The 26,321-nt window shown below is 44.5% G+C and overlaps 1 protein-coding gene across 2 annotated transcripts in view; it reads right to left on the bottom strand.

Moving 5' to 3' along the window:
* Window positions 1–26,321, bottom strand: part of LOC8032122 (tubulin--tyrosine ligase-like protein 12) — a 122,822-nt gene that overhangs the window by 52,051 nt on the left and 44,450 nt on the right. For both annotated transcript variants that reach the window (XM_029970196.4, XM_029970195.4), the window contains exons 4-6: window positions 25,706–25,930; window positions 6,606–6,742; window positions 263–399 (exon numbers count right to left, since the gene is read on the bottom strand). In XM_029970196.4, coding sequence (XP_029826056.3) covers window positions 263–399; window positions 6,606–6,742; window positions 25,706–25,930 — 499 coding nt within the window. The remainder of the gene's footprint in view (window positions 1–262; window positions 400–6,605; window positions 6,743–25,705; window positions 25,931–26,321) is intronic.

The following is a 26,321-nucleotide window of genomic DNA, read 5'->3' as shown; positions in this document are numbered from 1 at the left end:
GATTTCATAAATAAAAAGCCCAATGTAAACAAATGCCCAATGCATACAAACTATGCAAATTTCAACCCCCTAAATTCAGCGTCAAAAGAAAGTATGCCCGAGGAGCATCTTCCCTGAATTTGGCTACTTGATGCACTGTGGCAAGTGCCTCATACCGCATATTTCTTCGCAATCTGTTAACTTTGATCTGGGCGACATGCAGCTTGCCAAAATGGCAGCACACTCTGCCAATCTGTAAGTGTGTCTATCAACTGTGGCTGACCCTGAGGAACTCCTCGCTGGGCTCAGCCTGGTTGCAGTCGACGTGGGTGAGGTCGCAGGGTTCCCAGGGCAGCAGGAGGGCCGCCCGGGTCAGGGGGTCGCAGGGGGGGCCCTCGGCAAAGTTGCGGGTGGCCTCCTCTGCGGGAAGACGGGGAGCGCCCCACAAACAGCGCGCCAACGCCCGTCAAACTCAATGCCCGAAAAACAGTATTATCAGCACCCTACAAACAGAGGACGAAAGCCTGCAGATGAGTGCACGAAGACCCGACGAACAGTTCGTGAACACTTCACAGTTTCCTTGATTGCCCAATGAACAGGGAATGAATGCCTAAAGAACTGCACATGAGGGCCTGATAATCAGTGCATGAATGTCTCACAAAGACATTCATGCACTGATAAATACACGAATACTTCATGAATACTGCATGAATGCCTCACGAACAATGCATGTAAACCTGAACAACTACGTAAGCCCCTGACTAAAAATGCAGAGATACTTAAAAAAACTAAAAAACCGAACACTAAACCTAACCTACAATGGAGCATGTCAGTTGTCCTGCACCCATTCTATTGCCGAGGAGATTGAACTATACAAGTGTATGTCCAGCTTGTTCTCCCCAGAGCTGTGCGTTTACCAAAAAGGCATGTACACTGGATTCTTTACTTCATCTTTCTCGATTGAACAAAGAGCAAAGATTGGGCAAAACTAGTGCCCAATATCTTCCCCGAGCCCGGTAGAGAAGAATTAAGTAAAAAGATTGTAGAATGCTGCGTCAGCGTGCAGCTTCCCCGACTGAACACGAGGCTGAGCCGAATGCTGACGCAATGTTCGGCTACATGGGCCGAGAGCTGCGTCAAAACACACACATATCATTTAGTATGTTCTTGTAGTCCCTATCGGCGTAGTTCTCAATTTAGCCACTAGGAGCATAACGGCTCGGTCTCCTTCCCAACGGACTGCACTTGCCTCACGCAAGATTTGAACTTAGCTACTGGAAATCCACGTTTTTCTAAATCAGAACCAATATAAGCACATTTCCCAAAGCATTGATGTGTTAGAACTACAGTAGAACCTCATTATACGACCTCGGTTTCTACGTTTTCTCGGATGTTATGTTCCCAAACGCTGGTATTGCCAAACTCCCAGAAGGGTACAGTAATACTTCGTTAAGGTCACAAAAACCGTGAAAAAATTCGAGATAAGCGAAATTTTGAGATAAGCAAAGTACTGGAATTTTTTACCTCTGATCGCGCGATGTTCTAAATAAAACTTTTAACAATCGCGGCAACATCAACTTCTCTGATGAGAGCAACTTTCCTTTCAAGCATCAATAATTTGCACTGTTTGGGCTGCACCATCTTCACGGCCAATCGAGTCATGTGCCAAAAACGTCGGAGGACAGACCCTTTTCAAAAGTCTACCGAGCAACATTGTTTGGACACCATTGCTTGCTCACGAAGTGTGTGATTGGCTCAGAGTCCTCGCCGAACACCGACGTCAAAGCTCGTTATCGGCACGAGCTGAGCCGAGTTGACACCTCTCGCTGACGTCACCCTCGTGTCCAATACATGCGCAGGGCATGTGAGCAAGCAATGGCGGACAGGCGTTGTCCGCCACTGCTTGCTCCTCTTGGTCCTACCTCTTGGTCCTACCATTGCACAATACCTCTTGGTCCTACCATTGCGCAATAACAGACAGGTTAGAAAAAAGAAAAGTAATGAATGCCACAAACTTTATAGCACGCAGATTTACTCACGTTGGTAACACAATCTGAACTTGAATCACAACCGAAACATCCCATTTGCGCCGCTTCCAAAGAGGAATTGTTGGGAAGCCGGAATTCCGCGCCATGCCTAATTCTTTTCACGAGTAAAGCCCCTCATTTCAAATTGAAACGCTGATGTAGACCACACTTGCCGCACTCACAGAAATCGGCGACTGCATCAACTGCATGATCACGGAGCGAAAGCCACGTTAACTATGCCGATGGAACCAGCCGAGTTTTCGTCGTCGTTCTTTCGAAAACGGTAGCCTCAAATTCTGATTCGGAGCGAAACGGAACAGGAGAATAGTGTGCCTAGATTTGAGAGGGTTTCTAACCGTTCGATAGCCGCGTTTAAATTACAAACTGCGAGATGGTGACAAAAAGACGAAAGTGTCGATCAGGATGAGGCAGGCAGGGCAGGTGTCGTCACACTTTGTTTGTTCACCTTCTTTCCACGCGACAACACAACACATGCACACTTACGACCAATCTGCGCTGGAGCCGCCTCCGTGGTTTCAGTTTCGCTTGCTCCCTCTTTTAAATCAAGGCTCTCTAAAACAGGATAAATAGACGGGAAAATGGATGCATAGCGGCAGTTGGACGGTAACTTGCGCCACCTAACCACTTTTTTTTTTTTTCTTACTTCACTTTATATTGTTTAAGCCAGTTTACTCAGATTTAACACCTATCTGTTTATTTATGCGAAATAAATGCCAGGTGCCCCTTTCCTTCCCTAAAATGGAAACCAAATATTGCAAAACGCCCCTTTTCTGAGATATACAAATATTTAAAAAAAAAGAAGTCGCGGTGCTAGGTTGTGCTTTTAACGAAAAAACAGGCAGGCGTGGCTGTAACGTTGGTTTCTTTTGTGACGTTTAGGGTGGATAGATGATGTTTGCGCCATAAAATTGTATCTTTAGTACCCAACGTCCAACAGCAACTGCTTTTTTTTTTCACCAGAACTTTTTTACATTTTAGTTTTTGTTCCGTACGAGATGCATATTCTGCACCAGGCGCATACTCTGCACATGTAATAATATCATTTGCACCACATTTTGAAAAATTCCTACAAATAAAATCACTATTCTATATTCAATTTGATATTCGGCTTTTTTTTCTTAATTCGATTCGGTATTCGATTCGAAAACTACTATTCGATATTCGCACACCCCTAACAAAGAGCAGCAACACTCGAAACGAACGAGACTGACGAGACAACGACCGGACCTGGAAGGGAAAGGGAAGAACCCAGAAGCAGAGAGAAAACCAAACACAGAGACGAAAAAAACCACTCGAGGGAAAGGGCGCACTTAACGCCAGGCATCCCGGCTTGCCATTGGCTTGTCCAAGTGGGGGTCGTAAAAACAAAAACAAAAAATATGGAAAAAAATAAGACAACAAAAGTTTTTTTAGACGCACGTCTCTCCGTGTCTCCGTGCACAGCACCCCCAGTTCTCTTTTTCTTTGTGCTTAACCGTTGTTGTTTTTTTTTGTTTGTTTTTTGCAACACATTTTGTTGTTTTTTGCGTTGTTTTTTGTTTTTTTTTTTAGATTTTCGCTGACGAGATTTTGAGATATCCAAAGTCCGTCCTGAAAACCTTTCGAAATAAGCAGGGACAAAATGCATTGTGCCTATGGGAGCTCATTTCATGACAAGGAAATTTTACGACTTAACCACTATTTCGAGGTAGCCGTGATCAAGTTTATGAGGTATTACTATTGACGGCTCTTTGGCGAACGCCAGAGTGCGTTGGCTATGAGGAAGGTGCCTGGAAGCATGGTCAGAGGGGCTCATCTTTAGAAAATAACTTCTCAGCAACAACAAAAAGTACTTTTCTAATTTTTTTTTTTTCTATGTTGAAGAGAGGTGGATTGAACTTTTGGCTATTTCTAAAGTTGTGGGCACCAATGTCCAGATCGCTTTTTCTGGATCTTAATAAGGCCTCTTCTGTAGAAACTAGAGATTTTGCCATCTAATTAAAAACAACAAAATGAAGCCTCGAGAATATAACACAGGCTAGTCAATTATTAGTTCTCAGTGAACAAAGGAAAAAAGTATTGTAGCTAACACCCAACTCCAAGTTCGCTAAAAAAAATAAAGAAATCACAGTTTCTGCTTTTTGGAGCTCCAATTTGGACTCAAAATGGAACCTGTTAATATTTGTATTTTAGTGTAAGGTAGTGCACATTATTAAGGAACTAGCTATGCACCTAAATTTGTGCAATATGCAACCGTTTTTGTTGTTTGTTTCCAAAACATCTTTTTTTAATTACGTGGGCATGAGTTCAGAGGCTTCTTTATCCAAGTTCAACTTTTCGCACAGATCCCAGACATGAAAAAAAAAAAAATGCCGTGTCTCCTTTGGCATGGAATGACCCTCTCCTAGCTTTTGTGTCAAAGTAGAAAAATGAAAAGCCTGTGGAAATATTTTTCATTTATTATCTAATTAAACAATTAACCTACGACTCTAATAGCTTGCTCTGGAATCTCCAAGAACGCAGGGTCATCGATAAATCCGGACTTTTTCCAGATTTCGTCTCTCGACAATACAGTGAAGCTAACCGTCCGTATTATACGTGTCTGTGGCCACGCAATTCGACAGCGGACCATCGCATGATAAACGATTGGCGACTTGCTCAAAAATGAGCCAGGAATACGACCGGAGGGCAGCAACACTCGAATCGCTTCGCGCCAGAAAGGCGTGCCTAAGCAAATCTTTGCATGGCATGGCTGCAACAAGACACAAGTTTACAACTTTGCCAAGACAATCAGATAATGTGTCAGTCAGGAAGACGTTAGGGCGAACTGAGCAAAGTGCAAAAGACGGTCGATAATCATTTTATCTTTGCCCCTGTGTGTTTTCCCGAATATGGTAAATTTTCCCAATTTATCTCGAAGACCCTGTATGTTACCCAGGCTACTTTTACATATATGTCTTCTTAGACTTCTTTTGATTCGGGGTGTGCGAATACTCAAATTTATGAATTCGAATCTAATAGAAAGTCCCCGAATAATTCAATTCGCGAATCGAATTCCTAGTATTCAGTCGCTCGAATATTCAATATATTCAGCCAAAAACGCTCGGTCGGCGCGGAGCTGGCAAAAGATGTTTTTTCTCCCAATGTTAGCGCCGTGATGTTCAACAAACCATGCAAGAAACCTCTTGGTCCTACCATTCCACAAAAATCTAACGCTCAGGTTAGAAAAAAGAAAAGTAACGATCGCCACAAACTTTATAGCATGCAGATTTACTCATGATCGTGAAGCAATCTAACCTTGAATCACAACCGAAACATCCCATTTGCGCCGCTTCCAGAGAGGGATTGTTGGGACGCCGGCATTCCGTGTCATGCCTAATTCATTTCACGCGTAAAGCCCCTCCTTTCAAATTGAAGCGCCGATGTAAAACACTTGCCACACTCACAGAAATCGGCGACTGCAAGATCACAAAAAGAAAACCACGTTAACCGCGCCGATGAAACCGGCCGAGTTGTCGTTCTTTCGGAACTGCAAGCCGCAAATTCTGATTCGGAACGAAACAGAACGGAAAAATAGTATGCCTAGATTTGAGAGGGTTTCTAGCCATTTGATAGCCGCTTTTGAATTATGAACTGCGAGAAGGCGACGAAAAGACAAAAGCGCCGATCGGGCAGGTGTCGTCGCTCTTCCGTTTGCTCGCCTCCTTTCCACGCGACTACACAACGCATGCGCACTTATGACCAATCTACGCAGGAGCCGTCTCAGCGGTTTCAGTTTTGCTCGCTCCCTCTTTTAAAACTAGGCGCTCTGAAACAGGATAGATGGATGGAGGAATGGATGCATAGCGGCAGTTGGACAGTGACTTGCGCCACCTGGCCATATGTTTTTTTTTTCTTACTTCAGACTATATTGTTTAAGCTTGTTTACTCAAATTTAACAGCTATTTGTTTATTTATATAAAATAAAATTCCGGGTGCATTTTTTTCCCCTCAAAATTGAGACCAAATATTGCAATATGCCCCTCTTCTGAAATATATAAACATAAAAAAAAAGGACATGCCGCGTGTTTTAGGTTGTGCTCTTAACGAGGGAAGAAGGCACGCGTGGCTGCAACTTTGGGTTGTTGTGACGCTTAGAGTATATCGATTATGTTTGCGCCATAAAATTGGATCTTTAGTGCCCAACGTTCATCAGCAACAGCTTTTTGTTTTTTAGCATTTTTATACATTTGAGCTTTTGTTCCGTACGAGATGCATATTCTGCACCAGGTGCATACTCTGCACATATAATCATCTCATTCGCAGCACACTTTGAAAAATTCCTACAAATGAAATCACTATTCAATTCGATATTCGGCTTTGTTTTCTTAATTCAATTCGGTATTCGATTCGATAGCTACTATTCGCTATTCGTACACCCCTACAAGTTTTAATAAGCTAAAGAAAGTTCTGCAGCCATTCAAGACTGTCGCCGTGAGACCGCAGCTCGACTATCTACAATCCGAGGAACCAATTTTCGTGGCAATGTCCGGAACGCTTCGTATTGAGGAACGCACGAATGAAACGTAAGCGAGAAAGGAAGCTAGCGTGGCCGGTTACCTCCGCAGGCGACGTCCTTGACCGGGTACAGCACGCTGTAGGACTCTCGCTGGGCCATGTAGTAGAAGGGCACGCAGCGGAAGGAGGGGCTCTCGCTGCAGTGCTGGATGCGGGAGCCAAACTCATCCATGATGTACCTGCGCAAGATCATCCCATAGAGTTCACGCTGTTACAACCGTGACGGCGCCTTGCCACATACGCGGGGTCAGGCGACAACTGTCGTGTGGAACATCGTTGGAGTATCTCAATCCTGTTGAGTAACTACAACACAGTCAACGAGCAAAGAAGACGCACAACGAGCCGAAAAGTTTGTTTATTTAAGAATACCGCAATCCCTCGATGGGATCTTCGCAGGCGGGTGAGTGGTAAAGAAAATATAACAAACTCATACAAACCATTCATCTAATTCACCAAATAGCCAGTTTAAAGCAAAATTAAAATTTTTTTATGTTGTTTGCAGTAGAGGTGTGTGGAAAACACCACAGAGTGGAACAAATTACGAAACCCAGATGCTAAGACATAACCTCCCATCGTTACTAAATAATTGAATAGGAAACAACATCACTGGTGAAACGCTAACACCACATTCTACCAAAATTCTATTTATTAAGCATTTTCATCAAGCTCCTCCCGCAAAGGAGAGAAGTCTACCGCCTTCTCTCCAGCATTTGCTTTGCATGAGTGGAAAGAGTGAACTGTTTCCTGGGAGGAGCTCATGCTGCTTTCCTTAACCCACAACGGAGTATAGTTGTGTGCAGGTCGTAACAAGTGAATCCTTTTTTTATATTTGGGAGTTTATTGTTTGCTTTCTTTTCTTCTTTCATTGCAGTTGTATTTTTTGCATAAATTGTTTTATCATCTGCCCGTCGCTGCTGAGAAAAGAGAATGGGTCCGGTCAAGCCAACGTACCTTGGCGTTTTGCATATGCCTCTGTCACCCGTACAAATGTATATGCAAAAATAAACTCAATTTGACTTCGAATGTATTTTAGCTAGAGTTCAGTATTGACACCATGCGTATTGTCTACAATAGACAATTAGGAAGCCAGATTTATTTTGACTACGGACAGCCTCTTAAGGAGACTTGCTTGGTCTCGTACATTCACACGAAAGGAGGCTAATGTGAGATAGGGTTTTTCGTATAAAGTTGTTAATGGCACATTTGATGCACCTTTTGCTTCTTAATGACGTTCTCTGTTCCACAAAAGCATATCAAACTTTTTCTTTTACCACTTGAAAGTTGATGTCGCATCCCCAACCACATGCTTACGGCTTCTTTATAACTGTGAAAAGAGAGACTTGCACCTATTTTGTCCCATTGTAAATTATAAAAGAGGCTAGTCGGCATCTTAACGGTATGTTTTTGGTCCATCCTGCTTTAGTTTACTATTAAATTGTTAAAAAGTTCCACTTTCTTTTTGCACTTTTAGATTTGCATAATGCGCATTCTTCTAAGGTCAAGAGCTGTTTGAGTTCACAGTAAACGAAGCAAACAACAATAACCCCAAAAGGGTTCCATCTTTTTGGGGTTTATTTTCCTTTAAATTCTGAGTATTTTTTTCAGTTTGTATACTTTGCCATAGATTTGGTGTTTTTGGTGTCTACATTGAAGCCTCGCTAACCGGAAGTCATAAAAACTAGAAAATATTTTAGATAACCGGAGTTTTCATTGCACTGATCACACATTATGCGAATGGAACCCTTCCAAGAATCCAGCAACTTGACTTGACAAACACAAGGCCTCCCCTGTGGGGAGAACAAACTGACCTTAACAAAATTATCAACGAGCAACACTCGCGGCATCTGTGTTCAAAAATAAAAAAAAAAAAAAGAGAAAGCATTAAGAACGAGCGGGAAATGCTCAGACTGTACAGCAGCAAGGACAGGGTCAGAGAGCAAAAGCGAAAAGCAAAGACCAGAACAGAACATCTGAATCTTGCTCGCTGAAATGAACCGAAAACTTGACAGTTTGCTGTCACTAAAAACAGCAGTGGAAAGCATTGAGCATTCAGTTCAGATGCTCTCTGACCAGTACGACGAAGTCTTGGAGCGCCTAATTGTCCAAAGGAACAATATTAGTGGCCTAAAAAAGCCTGCAGGAGCTCAAATCACAGCTAAACTATCTCGAGTGGCGCAGCCGAAGCAGAACCTCGAGATTCACGGTGTGTGCAAGACGGCAAGGGAGGACCTTTTAAGCGTCGTAAATGATGTGGCGGCAAAACTTGGTGTCAATCAGCTAAAGTCAGAAGAAGTCTTGGCGGTGCACAGATTACCTGCTAAGCCACGGTATACGAGAGGTATTATAGTGCGCTTTGCTAGGCAAGAAACCAGAGAGCTCTAGTTGAGCAAAAAGCGGGCTTTGAACAGGGCTTCTGGCACTGCTCACCTGTACGTTGCAGAGAACATGACGAGGAAAGGAAAGAATCTGTTTTGGCAGGTAAAGGAGTGGGCAAGAGCGAAACATTATCAGTTCGTCTGGTACAGGAACGGAAAAGTGCTTGTTCGACAGGGAGAGAGAGCTAAGGCCCACGTAACCTCATGCAAAGACGAATTGCAAGTACTGAGACGTAAGGTGACCCTCTCGGGTGAATATTTCTTAGTGTTTCGTTTTTATAATGGGCACTGCACCCATTAACTTTCCAAACTTTGTTGCTTCAAAGCAACCCCTTGGTTTATCGTTTTTCCACTGAAATGCTCGGTCTGTGAAATAGAAAGTTGATGACCTTGGTATACTTTTTGACTGCCTTGGTTCTTCTTTTGATGTCATTATACTGTCAGAAACTTAATATAAAGATGACTCGAATGTTTTAGTCTGCCACAATACAGGCATTACTCGCTTTGCTGTGAAGAACATGCTTTAGAGTGTGTACTCGTATCTGAATTCACCTAAGTTACTGATGATCATGAGCTATTGTGTCTATGTTACAGGGAATATCTCTTCGCCGATGTGTATTGCCTACCATCCACAAATGTATCCAAGTTTATAGATTACTTCGATATGTTTCGCAGCTTTACAATAGTGAACCGCTATGTACTTTTTCTCGGCAGGCCTTCATACAAGCGATTGAAATAAATGGTTTTGACTATAGTGAAACGAAAGCAACGAGAGTCACTGGCTCCACATCAACCTTAATTGATTTCTTTGTTACTAATTGTGATGTATCCTCTGTAATAGCTGATGTTATTAGCGTTGATATCAGCAATCATCTACCAATATTTCTGTTGATTAACAAACCTCGTGCAGTAGAAAAAGACCCGTCACAAAAAACCTTCAAAGTGCAAAACGTTACTGATGTTACAATGGGGGTGTTTCGAGATGCTTCACTCGCTGTAAATTGGGAAACAGTTCACTTGAAATTAAATGCCAATCATGCATATGATTCCTTTTTACAAACATTTAAAAAGCTGCACAATGAGAGTTTTCCTTATAGAACTGTAAAACAGCATAAAAAATTGCGCATGCCATGGATGACGAAAGAGTTATTGCACAAAGTGCTTAAGAAAACCAGCACATACTAGTAGCGCTTTTTAAAAACAAGAGACTCTGAAAACCTAAAAGCCTTCAAAATGTATTGCAACCAACTAACTGGCTTGTTACGACACGCCAAGTAAGCATACTACACAACCCTCTTTACAAGAGATGATAATAAAAATTTGCGTATACTCTGGGAAAGGGTAAATAAAGCCTTGCATCCTCACCACGAACACCAAATATTAGATAATATTGTCACGGGTGGTGACCAAAAAACAGGAAATAAACAGGAAGAAATAAACGTTTAGTGTGGCGAACTTGTGCCAAAAATAAAAGGGTACAAAAGATAACAACAGAGCGTCGCGGGCGTCTAAGTCGGCGTAGCAGCACAGTCGAACGCTGGGGCGAAAACTGACTCCGCTCTCCTTACGGAGCCCCTTATGTACCCTCGTTGGTTTCTGGGTTATTCGGCGTAGAACTTTCGGTGCGTATAGCAATCGAAACACGATCAGGCGAGAATGTTCTCGAACTTACGAGAAGCCCAAGTTGAAAGAATAAATAAAAGGACAGTCCGCTGACTGGAATCGAACCTATACCTTCCGCGTGAAAGTCAAGCGCGGTAACCACTGGGCCACGCGCGCGCTTGCTTGCCCACGCGCATGGCAATATAAACTGCAGAGACAACCATTTGTCCGGCTGTGCTTTGGCAAATGCATTTAAGAATTATTTTGTCAGCCAATCAAGTGATATAGATACACCTCAAGATGGGCTTGATGCTAGTAGGTATATGGAACGTAATTTAGAAACTCTTTTTTTATGAGCCCTACTGATGAGGATGAAGTGTTTGCAGTTTTTAGAAACTTGAAAAACTCCAGGAGTCAAGATGTAGAGGATCTTAACATTAAAGTGATTAAGCATACTCTCGACACAGTGACACAGTGGTATCGGTGTTAATGTAAATGTTGAATCTATCATTTTCTTCTGGTGTTTTTTTTAAAGCAATGCAGTGTGCTAAGGTTCTCGCTTTGTTTAAAGGAGGGGACAAGAATATGTTTAAAAACTACAGACCCATTTCTCTTTTATCCATTTTCTCTAAAGGTCTTTAGAAAATCATTCATAAAATACTTTTTATTTACCAAGAAAATTTTTATATAATTTCTAATAGCCAAAAATATTGCTCAACTGAATCAGCATTGTTAGTACAAAAGCAACAAATTATAGAATGTTTATAGAATAAAGGACTCATCATGGATGTATATATTGACCTCTCCAAAGCATTTGATTTAATTAATCAAAACATTTTGTTCATAAAGCTAGAAAATTACGGCAGAGTGGAATTGCTTTAGACCTACAGTATAGACCACTTACAACGTAACCGCTTATAGTGCAGGACCGGGTATAACGCGGTTTTTTTAAACCACCGGTTCGCCTCCCATAGAACTCCATGTAATTACATACCGCTTAAAACGCAGGCGCGCGACGGGAAATACCGGTTATAGTGCGGTTTCTAGCACAGCCCGCCGACCGCGCCGACGACCGGAGCAGCGAGCACGCTTGCCTGTGCACCACTAGATAACGGCGCTGACGGCGCGAGCCGCAAGCGTTGCGCAGGCGGCACTCGCGGGGCAAGGAGGGTGCTCGAAGAAGCGGGACAAGCGAAGAGAGAGGCTTCAGTTGCCCTAGCGACGGAGGGACGCACGCACGTGTCGTTCACGTGCGTGCGTCCCTCCACTGCGTTGGAAACCAACAACCGCAACGACAGGAGAAGTGTTCGCGCGCGTTGCATGCCCGGCGCGGGCCGGCTGCTTCTATCCGCGAACAAGGCGTCGGTTGTGATCAACGTTGTGATCGTCGTCGTAGACGGCGTTCATCTCATCGTTCCGCGTAAAAGCGCTATTCTTGACTGTGAATTTTCGTCGTGTGTCGCTATGATAACCCGGCACGTATTAGAAGAGAAGATCCACCTACTCGAGCGGCGATGTCGTGGCGGCGCTCTCAAGTCGGCAGAAACGCCCGTGTCGTCGTGTTTGTTTACTTCGACTACACTGGTGCTTTCTAAGCATTTGTGTCCTCGAACATCGCCCGGATTTCTTATTTGGGGCATTTCATGCGTGTGCTCAAGTGCCAGGTATTACTGGCGCGTACCGTATAAAGGATGCGAATTTTCATGCGTTTTCATCTCCGGAGAAAAGTGATTAGGGTTAGCAATCCTGAACGCTCGCAACGTCCGTCCGCAACCCGCGACGCCGCTAAGAGGCTGCGCCAGGCAAAAGCCGCTCATTTGTTTCAAAATGTGTGACACACTTGAGAGAGAAGTGTACTAGTCTGGTGAAATAAAGACTTTCCTCAAACTAAGCTTTATTTTTTCATCTAACATAGAAATAAATTCCTTTTACAAAGGTAAGTTGTCTGATGGCATGTATTTTGGCCTGAAAAATTGATGTTTTGGTTATAGTGCGGTACCGCTTATAGTGCGGATTTTCGCGACTCCCGCGACATACGTTATATGCGGTCTACACTGTATTTAAGTCACACCTACAGTACCATACGCAATTCATTAAGTAAGTAAGATTAAGGTTTTAATGGCGCAGCAGCAACTGAGGCCATAATGCGCCAAACAAAATGTTTATTAAAACTCGGCAAAACACATGCTAGACTAGAGAAGATTTTTATAACTTGTGTAGATAACCAGTTTTGTTAAGAAAATTAAAAACTCGTCTAAGTGGTACTAACGCACTGTCACCAAGTAAAAACATAGGATGAAAGGGTAGATAGTCTCTAAAAAGTTCAGGAAAACATGATACGCGCAGTTGATGATAAAACCTACACTCCCATAGAATGTGTAAAATTGTAAGTAATTCCCCACAATGGGCACAAAGTGCAACTTCTTCGCCACAGAGGAGGTACATATGCGTCAGACATGAGTGGCCGATTCTCAAGCGACAAAGCATAACCTCGAGACGACGGTTTCTGTGAAATGAACTTTCCCAGATGCCTATCATTGGTTTAATCACGTGGAGTTTGTTGTTGGTTTCAGTGTCCCATTCTAGCTGCCAAGTCTTTAAAAGAGATTTCTTTGAAAGTGGCTTAAAATCCTGATAGGGCAGGCCAAAAGATGCTATTGAATCTGTGGCAGATGCAGCCAAGCGATCCGCACTTTTATTCCCTGCAATTCCCACGTGACTTGGTACCCAGCAAAATTTGATATTACTTCCAAGGTGCAGAGCTCTGTTTACTTTAAAACGAACATGTTGTGTAAGTACATTCTTTGTGGAAACTCTGGAAGAGATAGCAGCTAAGACGCTTTGTGAATCGACAAAAATGACTGCGTTCAATACACTGTTATCCAGAATATGCTCAATGGCTAATAAAATACCATAGAGCTCTGCAGTGAAGATGCTTGCCATTGAGTCAAGCTGCACAGCTCTTCCAAAGCCACTAGAATAAACTGCGCAACCAACGGAACATAAAGATTTTGATCCTTCGGTGTAGTATTCGGCGCAACCGCTAGATATCCTTTCTTGCAAAGATAGAAACTCTTGCTGAAGAAACTGTGGAGCCACGGTCTTCTTACTGTATTTGGTAAAAGACCAGTCACAACATACGGGTAGCTCGTTCCAAGGGGCAATTCTCTCCATAGATTTTAGCAAGTTAACACCACTTGTGGAAGGGACAGGGAGGTTGAGAGAGCTACAAATACTTTGAACTCGAAAACCTAGGGGGCGCACAATTGTTGGCTTGTTTTCAAACAAATTACAGAACTGAGGAATTTGTAAAATACTATAAGCAGGATTTTTCGGATCCGAAAGCACTTTGTAATAATAACACAGGCTCAAGTACTGTCGGCGTTTTTCCAGAGACATTTGATGCGTGTCCACATACAAGCTTAATACGGGTGACGTGCGAAATGCCCCAGTGGCTAGCCGGAGTCCGAGGTGATGAACCGGATCCAACATCTTTAGAGTGGAAGGTCGTGCCGAACCATAAACAATCGCTCCATATTCCAGACGTGACCGAACTAAAGCATTGTACAAACGTAGGAGGCATCGTCTGTCAGACCCCCAAGATATATGTGACAGAACCTTAAGAATGTTTGAGGATCGCAAGCACTTTTGCTTTACTTCCTTTAAATGAGACTTGAATGTAAGCTTTTTATCGAAGACCATCCCTAAAAATTTATGTTCCTGCTTCACCGATATTTCTATGTTATTCAATTGTAAGATTGGGTCCAAAGTCAAACCTCGTCGCAGGGAAAACGGCACACACACAGTTTTCTCTGGGGAAAACTTAAAACCATTTTCATTTGCCCACTTCATCATTCTGTTTATTGTGAGCTGCAGTTGCCGTTCACAACTGGAGAGGTTGCAGGACGAAAAAGATATTTGCACATCATCCACGTAGAGCGAGTATGAAACAGATGGCGGTATAACTTGAGCCAAACTGTTTATCTTCACTGCAAATAAGGTGGCACTTAAGACTCCGCCTTGGGGGACACCATTTTCTTGTAAGAAGACATTGGATAAAGTCGAGCCTAATCGAACTTGAAAGGTACGCTCACTTAAAAAATTCTGCAAGCAACGAAGCATACGGCCACGCACTCCACAGTTGTATAGATCTCGAAGGATACCATACCTCCACGTAGTGTCATATGCCTTCTCTAGATCGAAAAACACCGACACGCAATGCTGCCGATGTACAAAGGCCTCACGTATGACGGTCTCAAGTCGAACCAGATGGTCCATGGTGGACCGTCCAGCACGAAAGCCACACTGCTTAGTGTCAAAAAAGTTTTTCTCTTCCAAAAGGAACATAAGGCGGCGATTTATAAGCCTTTCATAAGTTTTCCCCAAGCAGCTTGTAAGTGCTATGGGGCGGTAGCTGGTAGCCAGAGAGGGATCTTTTCCAGGTTTCAGCAAAGGTATAACATGGGCACTTCTCTAAGAATGTGGGAAAGCAGCAGCTTCCCATAGGTAGTTGAAAAAGGACAACAGGTGGGACAAAGATTCATGAGACAGGTGCTTAAGCATCTCATAGTGAATTCTGTCTGGCCCAGGTGCAGATTGCTTTTTTAGGCTGAGAGCAACTTCCAGTTCACACATTGTGAACGGTCTATTGTATGCAGCAGAGTTGAAGCCTGACATAGTGATTTTCTGCTTCTCAGCGGTAGACCGGTACTCTAAAAACTCCGTACTGTAATTGGAAGAGCTGCAGACATGCTGAAAATGTTCTGCGAGGAAGTCTGCTTGTCCTGTTAGAGATGCTGAGATTGAAGGAAAAAGTGGAATCCTGAAAGCGTGGTACTGCCCACAAACTTTTTTGAGACGATCCCATACTTCTCTAGCAGTAACAAAACTATTTAAGGATGAAACATACTTTGTCCATGAAGCCCACTTGGCCCGTCTTCGCGTCCACCGAGCTTGTGCTCTTTTTTTCCTAAACTCTATCAAATTACGGAAAGTTGGATAGCGACGAAAAGTTCCCCATGCCTTGTTCTGGCTTTTCCGAGTGGAAGTACATTCCTCATTCCACCAGGGCTTGCACCTCCGGGGAAGATTTCCTGAGGTCTGTGGAACTGAAGCAGAAGCAGCATTTATAATGCATTCTGTAACATAAAGCGTTGCATCCTCAGGAGTCATATGAAGAAACATGGAGGGATCAAGTGCAGCTTCTAGATCAAAAATAGACCAGTCGGCCTTTTCCAACTTCCATCGTGGAAGGCGGGTTGGTATCGATAAAACTGGTAAAACGCTCTCTAAAATTATGGGTAGATGGTCGCTTCCAAAAGGATTGTTTAAAACGTTCCATGAAAAGCATGAAAGTAAAGATGGTGATGATAGTGATAGGTCAATTGATGTAAAAGTGTTGTGGGCAGCACTAAAAAATGTTGGTTCTTTCTTATTGAGCAGGCAGATTCCAGTTGATAATAAAAGCCTTTCAATAACTCCACCTCGAGAGTCTTGACGAGAGCTTCCCCACAAAGGATGGTGGGCATTAAAATCACCAAGAATTAAAAACGGTTTGGGAAGTTGTTTGATGAGTGCTTGAAGTTCGTGAAGATGCAGCGGAACATTAGGTGGTAAGTAGAGTGATACTAGAGTGATAAGGCGGTCAAGAAGGATGCGAACTGCAACTGCCTCGAGTGAAGTTTGTAAAGGAACTTCAGCACATGCCACTCCACTTTGAACCACCACTGCTACACCACCCGAAGGGTTTGAGGAATGGCGGTCCTTCCTAAAAACTTGTTGATGACGCAAAACCTGCGTGTGCGAATCAGTCAGGTATGTCTCCTGTAGGCAAATAGCAACAGGACGGAGCTCATCAAAAAATGAATTGATGTCATCTATGTTACGTAGAAGGCCGCGACAGTTCCACTGCATAATGCCTATATGCTTAGCCAGTGCAAAAGTGAATATAAAAACTGGTAAAAAAGTAAAATGAGGTGACTATGGCTTAAAATCTATTTTTTTGCGCGGGGCATTTTTCTTTTTTACAGCCTCTTTCTGCTGGCCAGTAGAGTCACTGGTGGCAGAAAGAGAGGAGTCAGATCCAGCGAGGAAACTTTCCTCGCCGGACTTGGGTCCACCCTCGTCCATAGGCTCTTCAGGGGGAGCCGGAGGAAGACCCGGTGGGGTTGGTAGCCTTAACGGCTCACTAGGTCTCTGCTGGGTCGAGACGCGGGGTTGTCCCCGGCCTCGAGGAGGCAGGGAGGTAGGGGCGGCGGGAGGTGCCGCCCCCTGCTTCAGGGTGGACGTTGAAGGAACAGCGTCCACCGTGTGGTTGGGGCGTAGTGCAGCTGGCACCGCTCCCGTGGGCTTTAGATGGGACACTGACGAGAGACACACTCCTTCTGGAGGAGTCTGTGTTCCCGCCGACGCCATCATAGGCCGTGCGGGTCCCCTGCGCACGACCTCGGCATATCCTCCTTTTGATAAAAAGGAAAAACGTTTTTTCGCCTCATGGTAGGAGATGTTTTCTCTGGTCTTCAGAGTCAATATTTCTTTTTCTTCTCTCCATTTCGGACAAGAGCGTGAGTAAGCTGGATGACGACCTTCACAGTTGACACATCTTGGATCATTCTCGCAACAGTCAGCGACATGCTCTTTACTGGAGCACTTCGCGCAAGTATCACTTCCTCGGCAGCTCCGTGACCCATGGCCGAACCTTTGGCACTTAAAGCACCGCTGAGGGTTCGGCACATAGGGGCGAACACGGCACTGGATGTAGCCTGCCTTTATGGTCTCTGGAAGTGTAGTGGCGTCAAAAGTCAGTATAACATGTCTTGTTTTTCGCTCCACGCCCTCACGACGAAGGGTGATGCGTCGAGCAGCTACTACTCCTTGGTCTGAAAGGCCTTCGACAAGTTCCTCGTCAGATGAGTCCATTAGGTCGTCCTCTGAAATAACTCCTTGCACTGTATTAAGTTTACGGTGTGGAGTAACATTTACTTTATAGTCAGACACAGCATTGAGAGAAAGAAGGGCCTCACTTTGCTTTTTGGTGTTGATCTCAACTAGAAGGTCACCGGACGCCATCTTTTTTGCAGAGTAATCCTTTCCAACGATTCCTTCCAGTACCTTGGCGACCAGGAAAGGGGACAGTTTAGAAAGTGGTTTTTCCTCTTCGGAATGCAAGACAAGAAATTTTGGAAATTTTTTCAGGTACAATGGATGTTTCGAGAGTTACTTGAGCTTCGGTGCGACCTCTTTTCAGAGGCCGATCAAGAGAGTTTTTGTTGCGCAGACCCATATGAGATGGGAGGAAAATTCAGTGCCCGGGTGCACCGCCCACCACGGAGCCCAACAAGGGGGTAGGTAATGTGCCATAGCAAGAAGGGCTTGGCTGACACAATTACTCTACCAGTGCTGCCCGGGCACTATACCCTAGTGTGGTTGCAGGGTCAGGACCTGTTTCCACTCAAGGTTGGCCCTTGCCGCCTAAGAAGGTGAAAAAGGAAGGAAGAGAGTGTAGAAGAAAAGAGAAAGAGGTGGGAGGAAAAGTGAAAGAAGGAAGAAGAGGGTAGAAGAGGCGACTGACTGAATCATCCTGGTCGGGCCAAGCCAGGACACCCGTCTACGAGAAGCAGAGGTCGAAGCGGTGTATTGCCTCGCCCGGGGGGCCCCGAAGGGTCCAAACATACCCCGGGCTCAGCTCAACCACCAGGGTCCTCTTTTCCCCGGACACGGGTACGCCACGCACAGCCAGGCGTGGGTGGGTAAACCCATATGGCTCGGGGTTCGCGGTGGCGCCACTCACCAAGCACCTACAAAGGCAGGTGCCCCCTGCGTGCGGGTATGGTGGCCCGTGTGGCTGGGGTCCGTGGTGACGCTACTCACCGAGCACCTAGCACCAAAGGTGCAGGCGCCCCCTGCGGAGCTCGGGGTCCGTGGAGACGCCACTCTCCAAACACCTGCTTTCACAGGTGCCCCCTGCGGGGACGCAATTCATTAATAATAACTATATTTCAATAATTAGAAAGAACTAGTGTACCTCAGGGTAGTGTGCTTGGGCCACTATTGCTTATAATCTTCATAAATGACGTTTGAAATTGCGTATTGCACACAAACCTTGTGTCTTATGCCGATGATACGACTATTTTTATTAAAGGCGGCTCAGCAGATGACATAGAAAGGAAAGCAATAGGAGCTCTTTCAAACATTGACTTGTGGACCACAGTAAATGGACTTAAAATAAATTCTGAAAGGACTAAATGTGTGCTATTTCGACCTCAAGTAGACGAATATCCATTCGTTTCAAAGAACCTTAGGCTCATCGACACTAGAGGTGGTAAAGTTGGTAAAAACGCTGGGTGTACTTTTCACTGAATCATTATCATGGAATGAGCACGTTGAATATGTCCATACAAAAGCTAGTAAATCTATTGGTCTTCTTTGTAGAAACTGTTATGTCTTTCCAACAAGTGTAAAAGTACTTTTATATTACACTTTGGTTTACAGTCACTCTGTATATTGTCATTTCGTTTGGGACCAAACAACAAAACATAACAAGACTACTACTAACCCACAAGAAGGTTATCCGAATCGTTTCAAATGTTTCTTTTTTGCATCCTTCTAAATAACTCTTTTTAAAGCATCGTGTAATTCCTATTGAACAGCTGCACAAGTTTCAATTGTTGGTGACTTATAATGTAGCCTTAAAACACAACAATACTTTTTTCATTTCTGCACTGCCATGTTTAACTAAGTTAGATCATAAACCCATCAAGGCAAGACCTGGAATGTTTCAACACGCCGTATTAATTATGGTTTTACATTATTAAAATATGTGCTGCCATCTTAACTAAATGAACTTGAAGCAAATGATGTGTGTATATTTGGAGTCAAATCGAATGTTAGCAAACATACTACTTCAATCTCATTTTCTAGATGATACCGTGTAGTGTCACGCATGTGTTGTAAAATAGTTTCTATCCGAGTGGCACATGTCCTTTAGTTATCTTTCTTCATAAACAAGTATAATGATTGGAGTGGTGTGCTGGTGTATATTTGATTTTTTGGATCTAGTGTATTTTTATTTTACGCTGTTTTCATGCCAAGGTGTGCATGGGAACTAGGGCCTTGTCAAGCTGCACTAGTAGCTTTTTGCCCTCTTTTCCACCTTTTTTTCGTTTTGTAATAAGGAAAGATTATTATTATTAATCTAAGATGAAACTGAAAAACCAAAAAACAAGAATGAAAAAAAAAAACAAAAAAAAAAAACGGAAAGAACTCACAAAAAGGAAGGACCAAAAGAAAGGGGAAGAACGGAAGATAGTGTTGAGCACGAGGGAAAGAAACACCTCACCCTATCTAGGAGAAAAAAATAACTGCATCTCCACGTGGTGAATGATGTTGATTGGGGCCAAGCTCTGGTGGTGCTGATGATACTGATTTTGTTCATAGGTAGTGCTGATGGTGCTGATTTTTTTTTTATTGCTCCTAGGTAGTACTGAGTTCTGGGTTGCGTTTAGACTTCATTATTACTGCTTTATGGTCGGTGAAATGCAGAGCCAGAGGTTCTTCTAGCGGATCAGCTTGGATCTGCTAGAAGCCGTGGGAACGCATCTCCACCACTTAAGTCAACGGTCCATGTCAGAAAGAGAATGCATGGTATGGAACGTGGTTATATACGCATTTGAGCATTTGACCACAGCGCCCTCTCGTCCATAAACGCTAAGCCAATGCATGCAAAGTTTACCGCGATTATATACGCATTTGACCGCATAGCCCTCTCCTGTGTAGACGTTGAGCGGCTACATGCAACGTTTTATCCATGACATCCCCAGCTCTTGAGTTACTACCACATCTCAGAGCCCCCTACTCGTCCCCCAGTCGTGGCCGAGTGGTTAAGGCGATGGGCTAGAAATCCATTGGGGTCTCCCCGCACAGGTTCGAATCCTGTCGACTGCGCAAACATTTTTTTTTTCTCTTTTTAAGAAGACAGATGGGATGGCAATCAATGTGAGCACAGACGCCAGACAAGGCTAGATCCTGAGGAGCTTCGCCCCTAAAAAAGTTAAAAAACAAACGTTCTTGGGGCTCAGGCTGCTCTGCCCGTTGCAATGCGCATGACACAATTTTTTTTTCTTTTTTGCAGTTTTTTTTGTGTGTGTGTGTTCGTTTTGGGATAGCTGTTTCCTTGTCAACCAGTGTTTAGGCCACCAGTCCATTGTTTGCTGGGCCCTGCCCATTTTTTCTTTTTCTTTTTTTGTTATCTCTAATGCCAAGATTTTGAGATAGGCCCTGAAAACTTTTCGAGAGATATCTCTCATGTCAAGATTTTGAGATAGGTCCTGAAAACTTTTCGAGAGAACCAATGCATTGTGCCTTTGGAAGTTCATTCCATGACAAGGAAATCTTTCAACTTTACCGATATTTCGAGATAGCAGAATTTTAGTTCACGAGGGATTGCTGTATTTTCGGTCTCAATGTTATGAGGTGCAACGACGTTCGTACCCTCGAAGAACAAAATGCTTACTGGGTTGCTCCGTGCAACGTCACCGCAAACAAACAGACAATACGTCCCGTGACACCACAGCCTATGCCAGGATAGTGCGGGACAGAGTCGAGTGATTTATGTTTGAGCCTTTATGGATTGTGTTTCCAGAGAGCTCTAGACACACATAAACGGTTGAGCATGAACATTCGACCGAGATCTCTCTGTTTGGGTTGAACAATTAGAAAAGAAGGACGTCAACCAAACCCTAATTGGCAACCCCCCGTTTCGAGGCCTACTCAGCCTCTTCTTCGGGCGTGACTGTGACAATGGCCATTGAGGAGCAGTATATATTCGTTTTCGTCTTCTTTTACGGTGGCACGTTTTTTTTTTAGTTGGTAATATCTCGAAGTTTATGGACGAAGGTAGATGGTAAAGTGCCAAACTGGTTTTGGTGTTTCTTGGTGCACACCTGTCTCTCTATTACAAGGTGTGCACCAAGAAACACCAAAACCAGTTTGTTACATGCGTTTTCAGGTGTTGTATACTCTATTCCCCTGTCCTGTGGCCGGAGATACATAGGGCAGACAGGACGTTGTCTAAATGAGCGTTTAAGAGAGCATCGTAATAATGTGTCTCAGGTTGTGTCGGGGCACCTTGGGGTGCATTGCCACGATTGCGGATGTACTCCGTTTTTTGCACGATGCACGGTCCTCAGAAAACAAAAAGATAAACTGACATGTGAGATTATAGAAGCCCGCGCCATTGGACAATCGGGCTCTGAGTGTGTTAGTGCCCCGTCACTTGCCCTGACGGAAAGGGTGTGTATTTTTCTACTCAGATCGGAGGACAACGGCGCCTGCAGATGACTCTAGGAACAAGTGTAGTCCTCCTATTGTGTTGTTTCTTTTCTTGGCTTTTGGGCCGGGCAAATTGTGTATTTATACAGGTTGTCAGTGCCAATAAAGCTCAGTTGTAAGTCAGCGCTGTGTGTGTCTACCGCCTACTACTCTGTCCTTGTCCTTGCGTTCGTTTTCCGCTAATATGAATTCTATAAAGATATTGCATCTCTTTAGGGGGGACAATTTTTTGGTCGTGGCATAAGCCATCCAAGAGTGTTTTCATTTTTTATATGATTTTATTTACAATTATACTAATCCCATTCGGGATTTCCGTAGGGTGGTACATAAAAAACACGATACAATATGATGGAAGATTTGCTACACACTCTTGACAAAAGTCATAAGTTAGTTTACGTCGACAGGTGCGCCTCTCAGTTCTTTAAAATGATTCTAGGGCAGTAGAATGTATGACGGTTCGCATAAATGATTCCACTCATGAATGGCTCGGGAGAAGAAAAAAAATTTGAAGCAATTATTGTGAGATGCGAACTCTTCAAAAAGTTTACCGTGATTCTACCTCATTAATCGTTTACTACAAGGGGATAAAATAATCTTGAGTTGTTGTTTGCTTATTCATATAAATGATATTGGCTTGTGGGCCATCTGGATCCCCTCTCTACCCAGCACACATAAATGTACAAGTGCAGAAATTGGCACACGAGTAACATCGCCCGTGCACCAGACTGTCCAAGCAGGGATGCATGCAGTAAAGCCGGGGTTCTAAAACTTTTCGATATAAATGAATGCCAATCTCGTCAGCTACGAACTGTTCTCTTCGTCACGGAGTGTCTGGCAGTTGCTAGCTGACAAAAACGATGTACCGTATTTACACGATTGTAAGTCGACCCCCCCCATTGCACATCAGTAAAAAAAGAAAAAAAAAATCTTTAGATACACATTTTTCTGTAAACACGTGAGAATGGCAAAGTACCTCTTTCAAAAGCCACGCCTCCAACCCGCAATCTATGTCTTCTGGCGTGCATGAGGTGAATGAGATGCCCAGGCGTTATCAAAATTAGGAAGTTCATGCTGGAAGCAGGACAACTCAAACTGCTCCCTCTCATTCTCACTCCGTTCGCGACTAGACTACGACTTGTCCGTGCTAGTCATGTCAGTCCTGTCGTCATCAATAAAATCTTGCACTTCGCAAATGACAGCATCAACTGCATCTTCCGCGCTTGCTCGGAAGATGCAGTTGATGCTGTCATGCAAACTGCTCAGAAGATGCTGTCATGTTGACGTACGTTGCAAGCCTGACCTCTGACTCCGCAAGGCATCCCCCCACCTATCCAGACTTTGACCTGCGGAAGCCTCTTTGTTTGCTGTCGCAGTTTAAGATCTCGCGCCACCACAGACTCCACAGGAGCATCACCCGCTCTGACAAGTTGAACTTGCATCCAACAACAGAGTTGCTGGTTGCTTCTGGGCGAAGAATGGCCATAAATGAGCACCGAAAATCTAAACTGCCCGAATTGCACGTGTCAATACAAAAAAACGTAGTTGGCGCTCCAGCATGATCTCGACACTCGATGAAACGACGTGTGGTTGTAGATCGTGAGAAAAACTGGGAAAAGAAGCCGTGGGGAGTGAGCTGTGAGGCTGTTCCAGCGGCCTCCGGAGTGGATCTTACAAGAAGTGCCGCCACCCCCAGGAGTCGGGCGCGCCAAGCACTTTTCACCGCCGTGCATTCGGGTTAATTTGCAAATCACTATCAACAATACTCGTTCGCACAAATAAAAAAAAAAGAGTATTTGTAAAATGAGTGCACAGAGTAGCGCAATGCTACAGGTACAGGCGGTCGAACTCGTAACAAGCCGAGGTGTTCATGATATCGCGATTGTTTCGTTTTTGTCGGCAATGGAATGCTTTAGTTCCATTAAAAGTCGACCCCCTGCACCTTCAGATTTTCAAAAATTGCAAAATGGGTCGACCTACACTCGTGTAGGTCGACCCATTTCAACCCATCACAGAGTATTTCGTCTCTCCTTTCTCGAAGGCTGTCTTTGTTTGTAAAGAACCGGATGATCTCTGCGAGCCGCTGAAGACAAGGTAGTCGTTTCTACGACGGGCAAATGATGACGCAGCTTGAACCCCGACGTGCTCGTTTTCCCTATTGATACGACAAGATGGACCAATGGGCTGGGCAGTTTACCGTGCGAGTGCTCAAACTGGGTTTTTCGACCTTTGGTACCCTAGGGTAACGTAGTTCTCCAGTTTAAATGGGAGTTGGTTACAGGCTTCAGTTGAGCTAGTCAGTACATACTGGCGGTGGCTCAGCTTGAACTTACAGAAACGGACAAAGAAAGTGCGGGACAAGACAAAAACGACTGCTTTGTCTTGTCCTATCCTTTCTACGTCCGTTTTTGAAAGATACAGAAAGATTCTTGTTGTCACCGATTTTCCCCAAAACAGGTCCCACACATTATTAGACGCATCTGAACTCCAAACTCTTTTCCACTGGCAACGCAGAAAATGTGACGTCGGATGTAGAAACATGGGGGCAGTGGAGCTCATGCCCGACGGGTTACGGGAAGTTCAATGGTGCAAAATGAATGATGGAGAAGCTCACTACAGCAGAAAGATGTGCAAGACACCACACTTTTTAGATTGCCTGCTCAACCTGCAAGTTATATGACGTGCGACGTTACCTCACTGAAGAGCGTGGGAAGCTGAACGTAGGTTTTGACATAACCTTCATTTGACATTTTCTCTATAGCTATTTTGAATTTATTGATAAAATTATTTTGAATTTAGAGATAATTTAGATATAAGAGCAAAGCCTGGGCATTTTGAAATTGTAATTGGTCCCGGCGTAGCGACGGTGATGGACACGGGAGATGCCTATTCTGGTGCAGGCTACTCTGCAGTACAGCAGCTGACGGGAGCCCCAGGAGCTGGGACCCCCATGACGACGGCAACGACTCTCATCAGCTTACACTTTTTGCTGGGGCTCGAAGCACCGACCGGCAGGATGACGACGTCTGACACGCCACCTTCTCCGACGTCATTTTTTTGCCACTTGGGAACTACCATGTTTGCACGATTCTGACGCACACTTTTTTTTGCCAAAATCGGTGCCCAAAATTACATGCGTGTGACAATCCAAACCAAAAACCGAAACTCCAGGAAAACACAATACTTGGTATAAGCTGGCTAGCCCCATCGCCATCGTGACCGTTTGTTTACATTCGCCATTTTGGTATCCCCCATCATGCGCATTCTCTCGCGTTTACAAGTTCGTGTCTGCCGTTCCAAATTGGAAAAACAGAAGAAATTTCACTAGGAGGCTTCACCTTCACACTGGCGGAAAAAGATAACAACGGGGAAGCACTGCATAGCCTCGCCATCCCACTGACCCGTCGAGCCCGCGAAGTGTTGTTTAGAAGATGACCCTCCCAAAGGCAATGGTTGCGCACTCGTACAAGCGTATGAGTGCGCTGCAAAGAACCATGACTGGACTCTGACAACGGAGACTAGTGCACGGTATTTATTTTTGCGTTGGTGCGCGTTTCATAAAATCTGTTCTATGAGGTGTATGTTCAATCTTCATTATTTTACGTGCGCGGTAGAACTGGCAGCAATTTACATTTGGAATACCTGGAAGCTAAGTCTGCCTGGGCGTTAGAATTGGGGCGCGTTTAGAATTGTGCAAATACAGTACTTTCGACGCATGGGTAGCAGGATGCTAAACACCACTCCAAGAAGTGTTCCAGCCACCGTAATGAGAGTGAGGAATGTCGCCGGATTGAACAAGCGTGTTAGGCCCGTCCTCCTTCTCTCGACCCCCGGACCCACCAGACGGGCACGGAGTCCTCGGTGGTGGTGAGGGGCCCGCACACGCTGTACGTCTGGTTGTAGCGCCACATGCTGGCGAAGACGGCGTCCACCAGGGTGTCGGGGTCCAGGGTTTCATCCAGGTCCATGAGCTGGGCCATGCGGTGCAGCAGGCGGGGGATGTCCCGCAGCTGCTGCCGCGCCTGCTGGGGACGGCAGGTCCAGGCGTGGTCGATCAGGTACACGCTGCGCGGGAGCCAAGCTGTTAGTTGCAGCACCGAGTCCGGTAGTAATCCAACAACCCTTTCAGGTCGTGTATCGGATGTCACCCAATGAAGAAACACTCCCGTTGCGGTCGGACGTCAAGCCTCGCCCGACTGCATCGCCTCTGCTTTGCGGTCAATTGTCGCAAGCACCCCGACGATTTCAACTTGCAGCACCTATCGTCAGAAGCTCAAGCACGGTGCCTTTAATTTTTCAGCTTTACGCGAGAGGGCGTGACTTTTTCATTTTTTTTTTCTGGACCAGCGGAACTACGCACGCACATTTGAGCCTCATTTAACTTGGCGGCTTTTTCTCCGAGCCTTTTTTACGGAAGGAATGTTACCAATTCAAGCGACAATGAGGGTTACTTCAG

This window comes from Ixodes scapularis, unplaced genomic scaffold, assembly GCF_016920785.2.
Source record: "Ixodes scapularis isolate PalLabHiFi unplaced genomic scaffold, ASM1692078v2 PGA_scaffold4__175_contigs__length_147842914, whole genome shotgun sequence".
NCBI classification, from domain to species: domain Eukaryota; kingdom Metazoa; phylum Arthropoda; class Arachnida; order Ixodida; family Ixodidae; genus Ixodes; species Ixodes scapularis.
The sequence above is the reverse complement of the archived record's forward strand: the minus strand, read 5'-3'. Positions and strand labels throughout refer to the sequence as shown.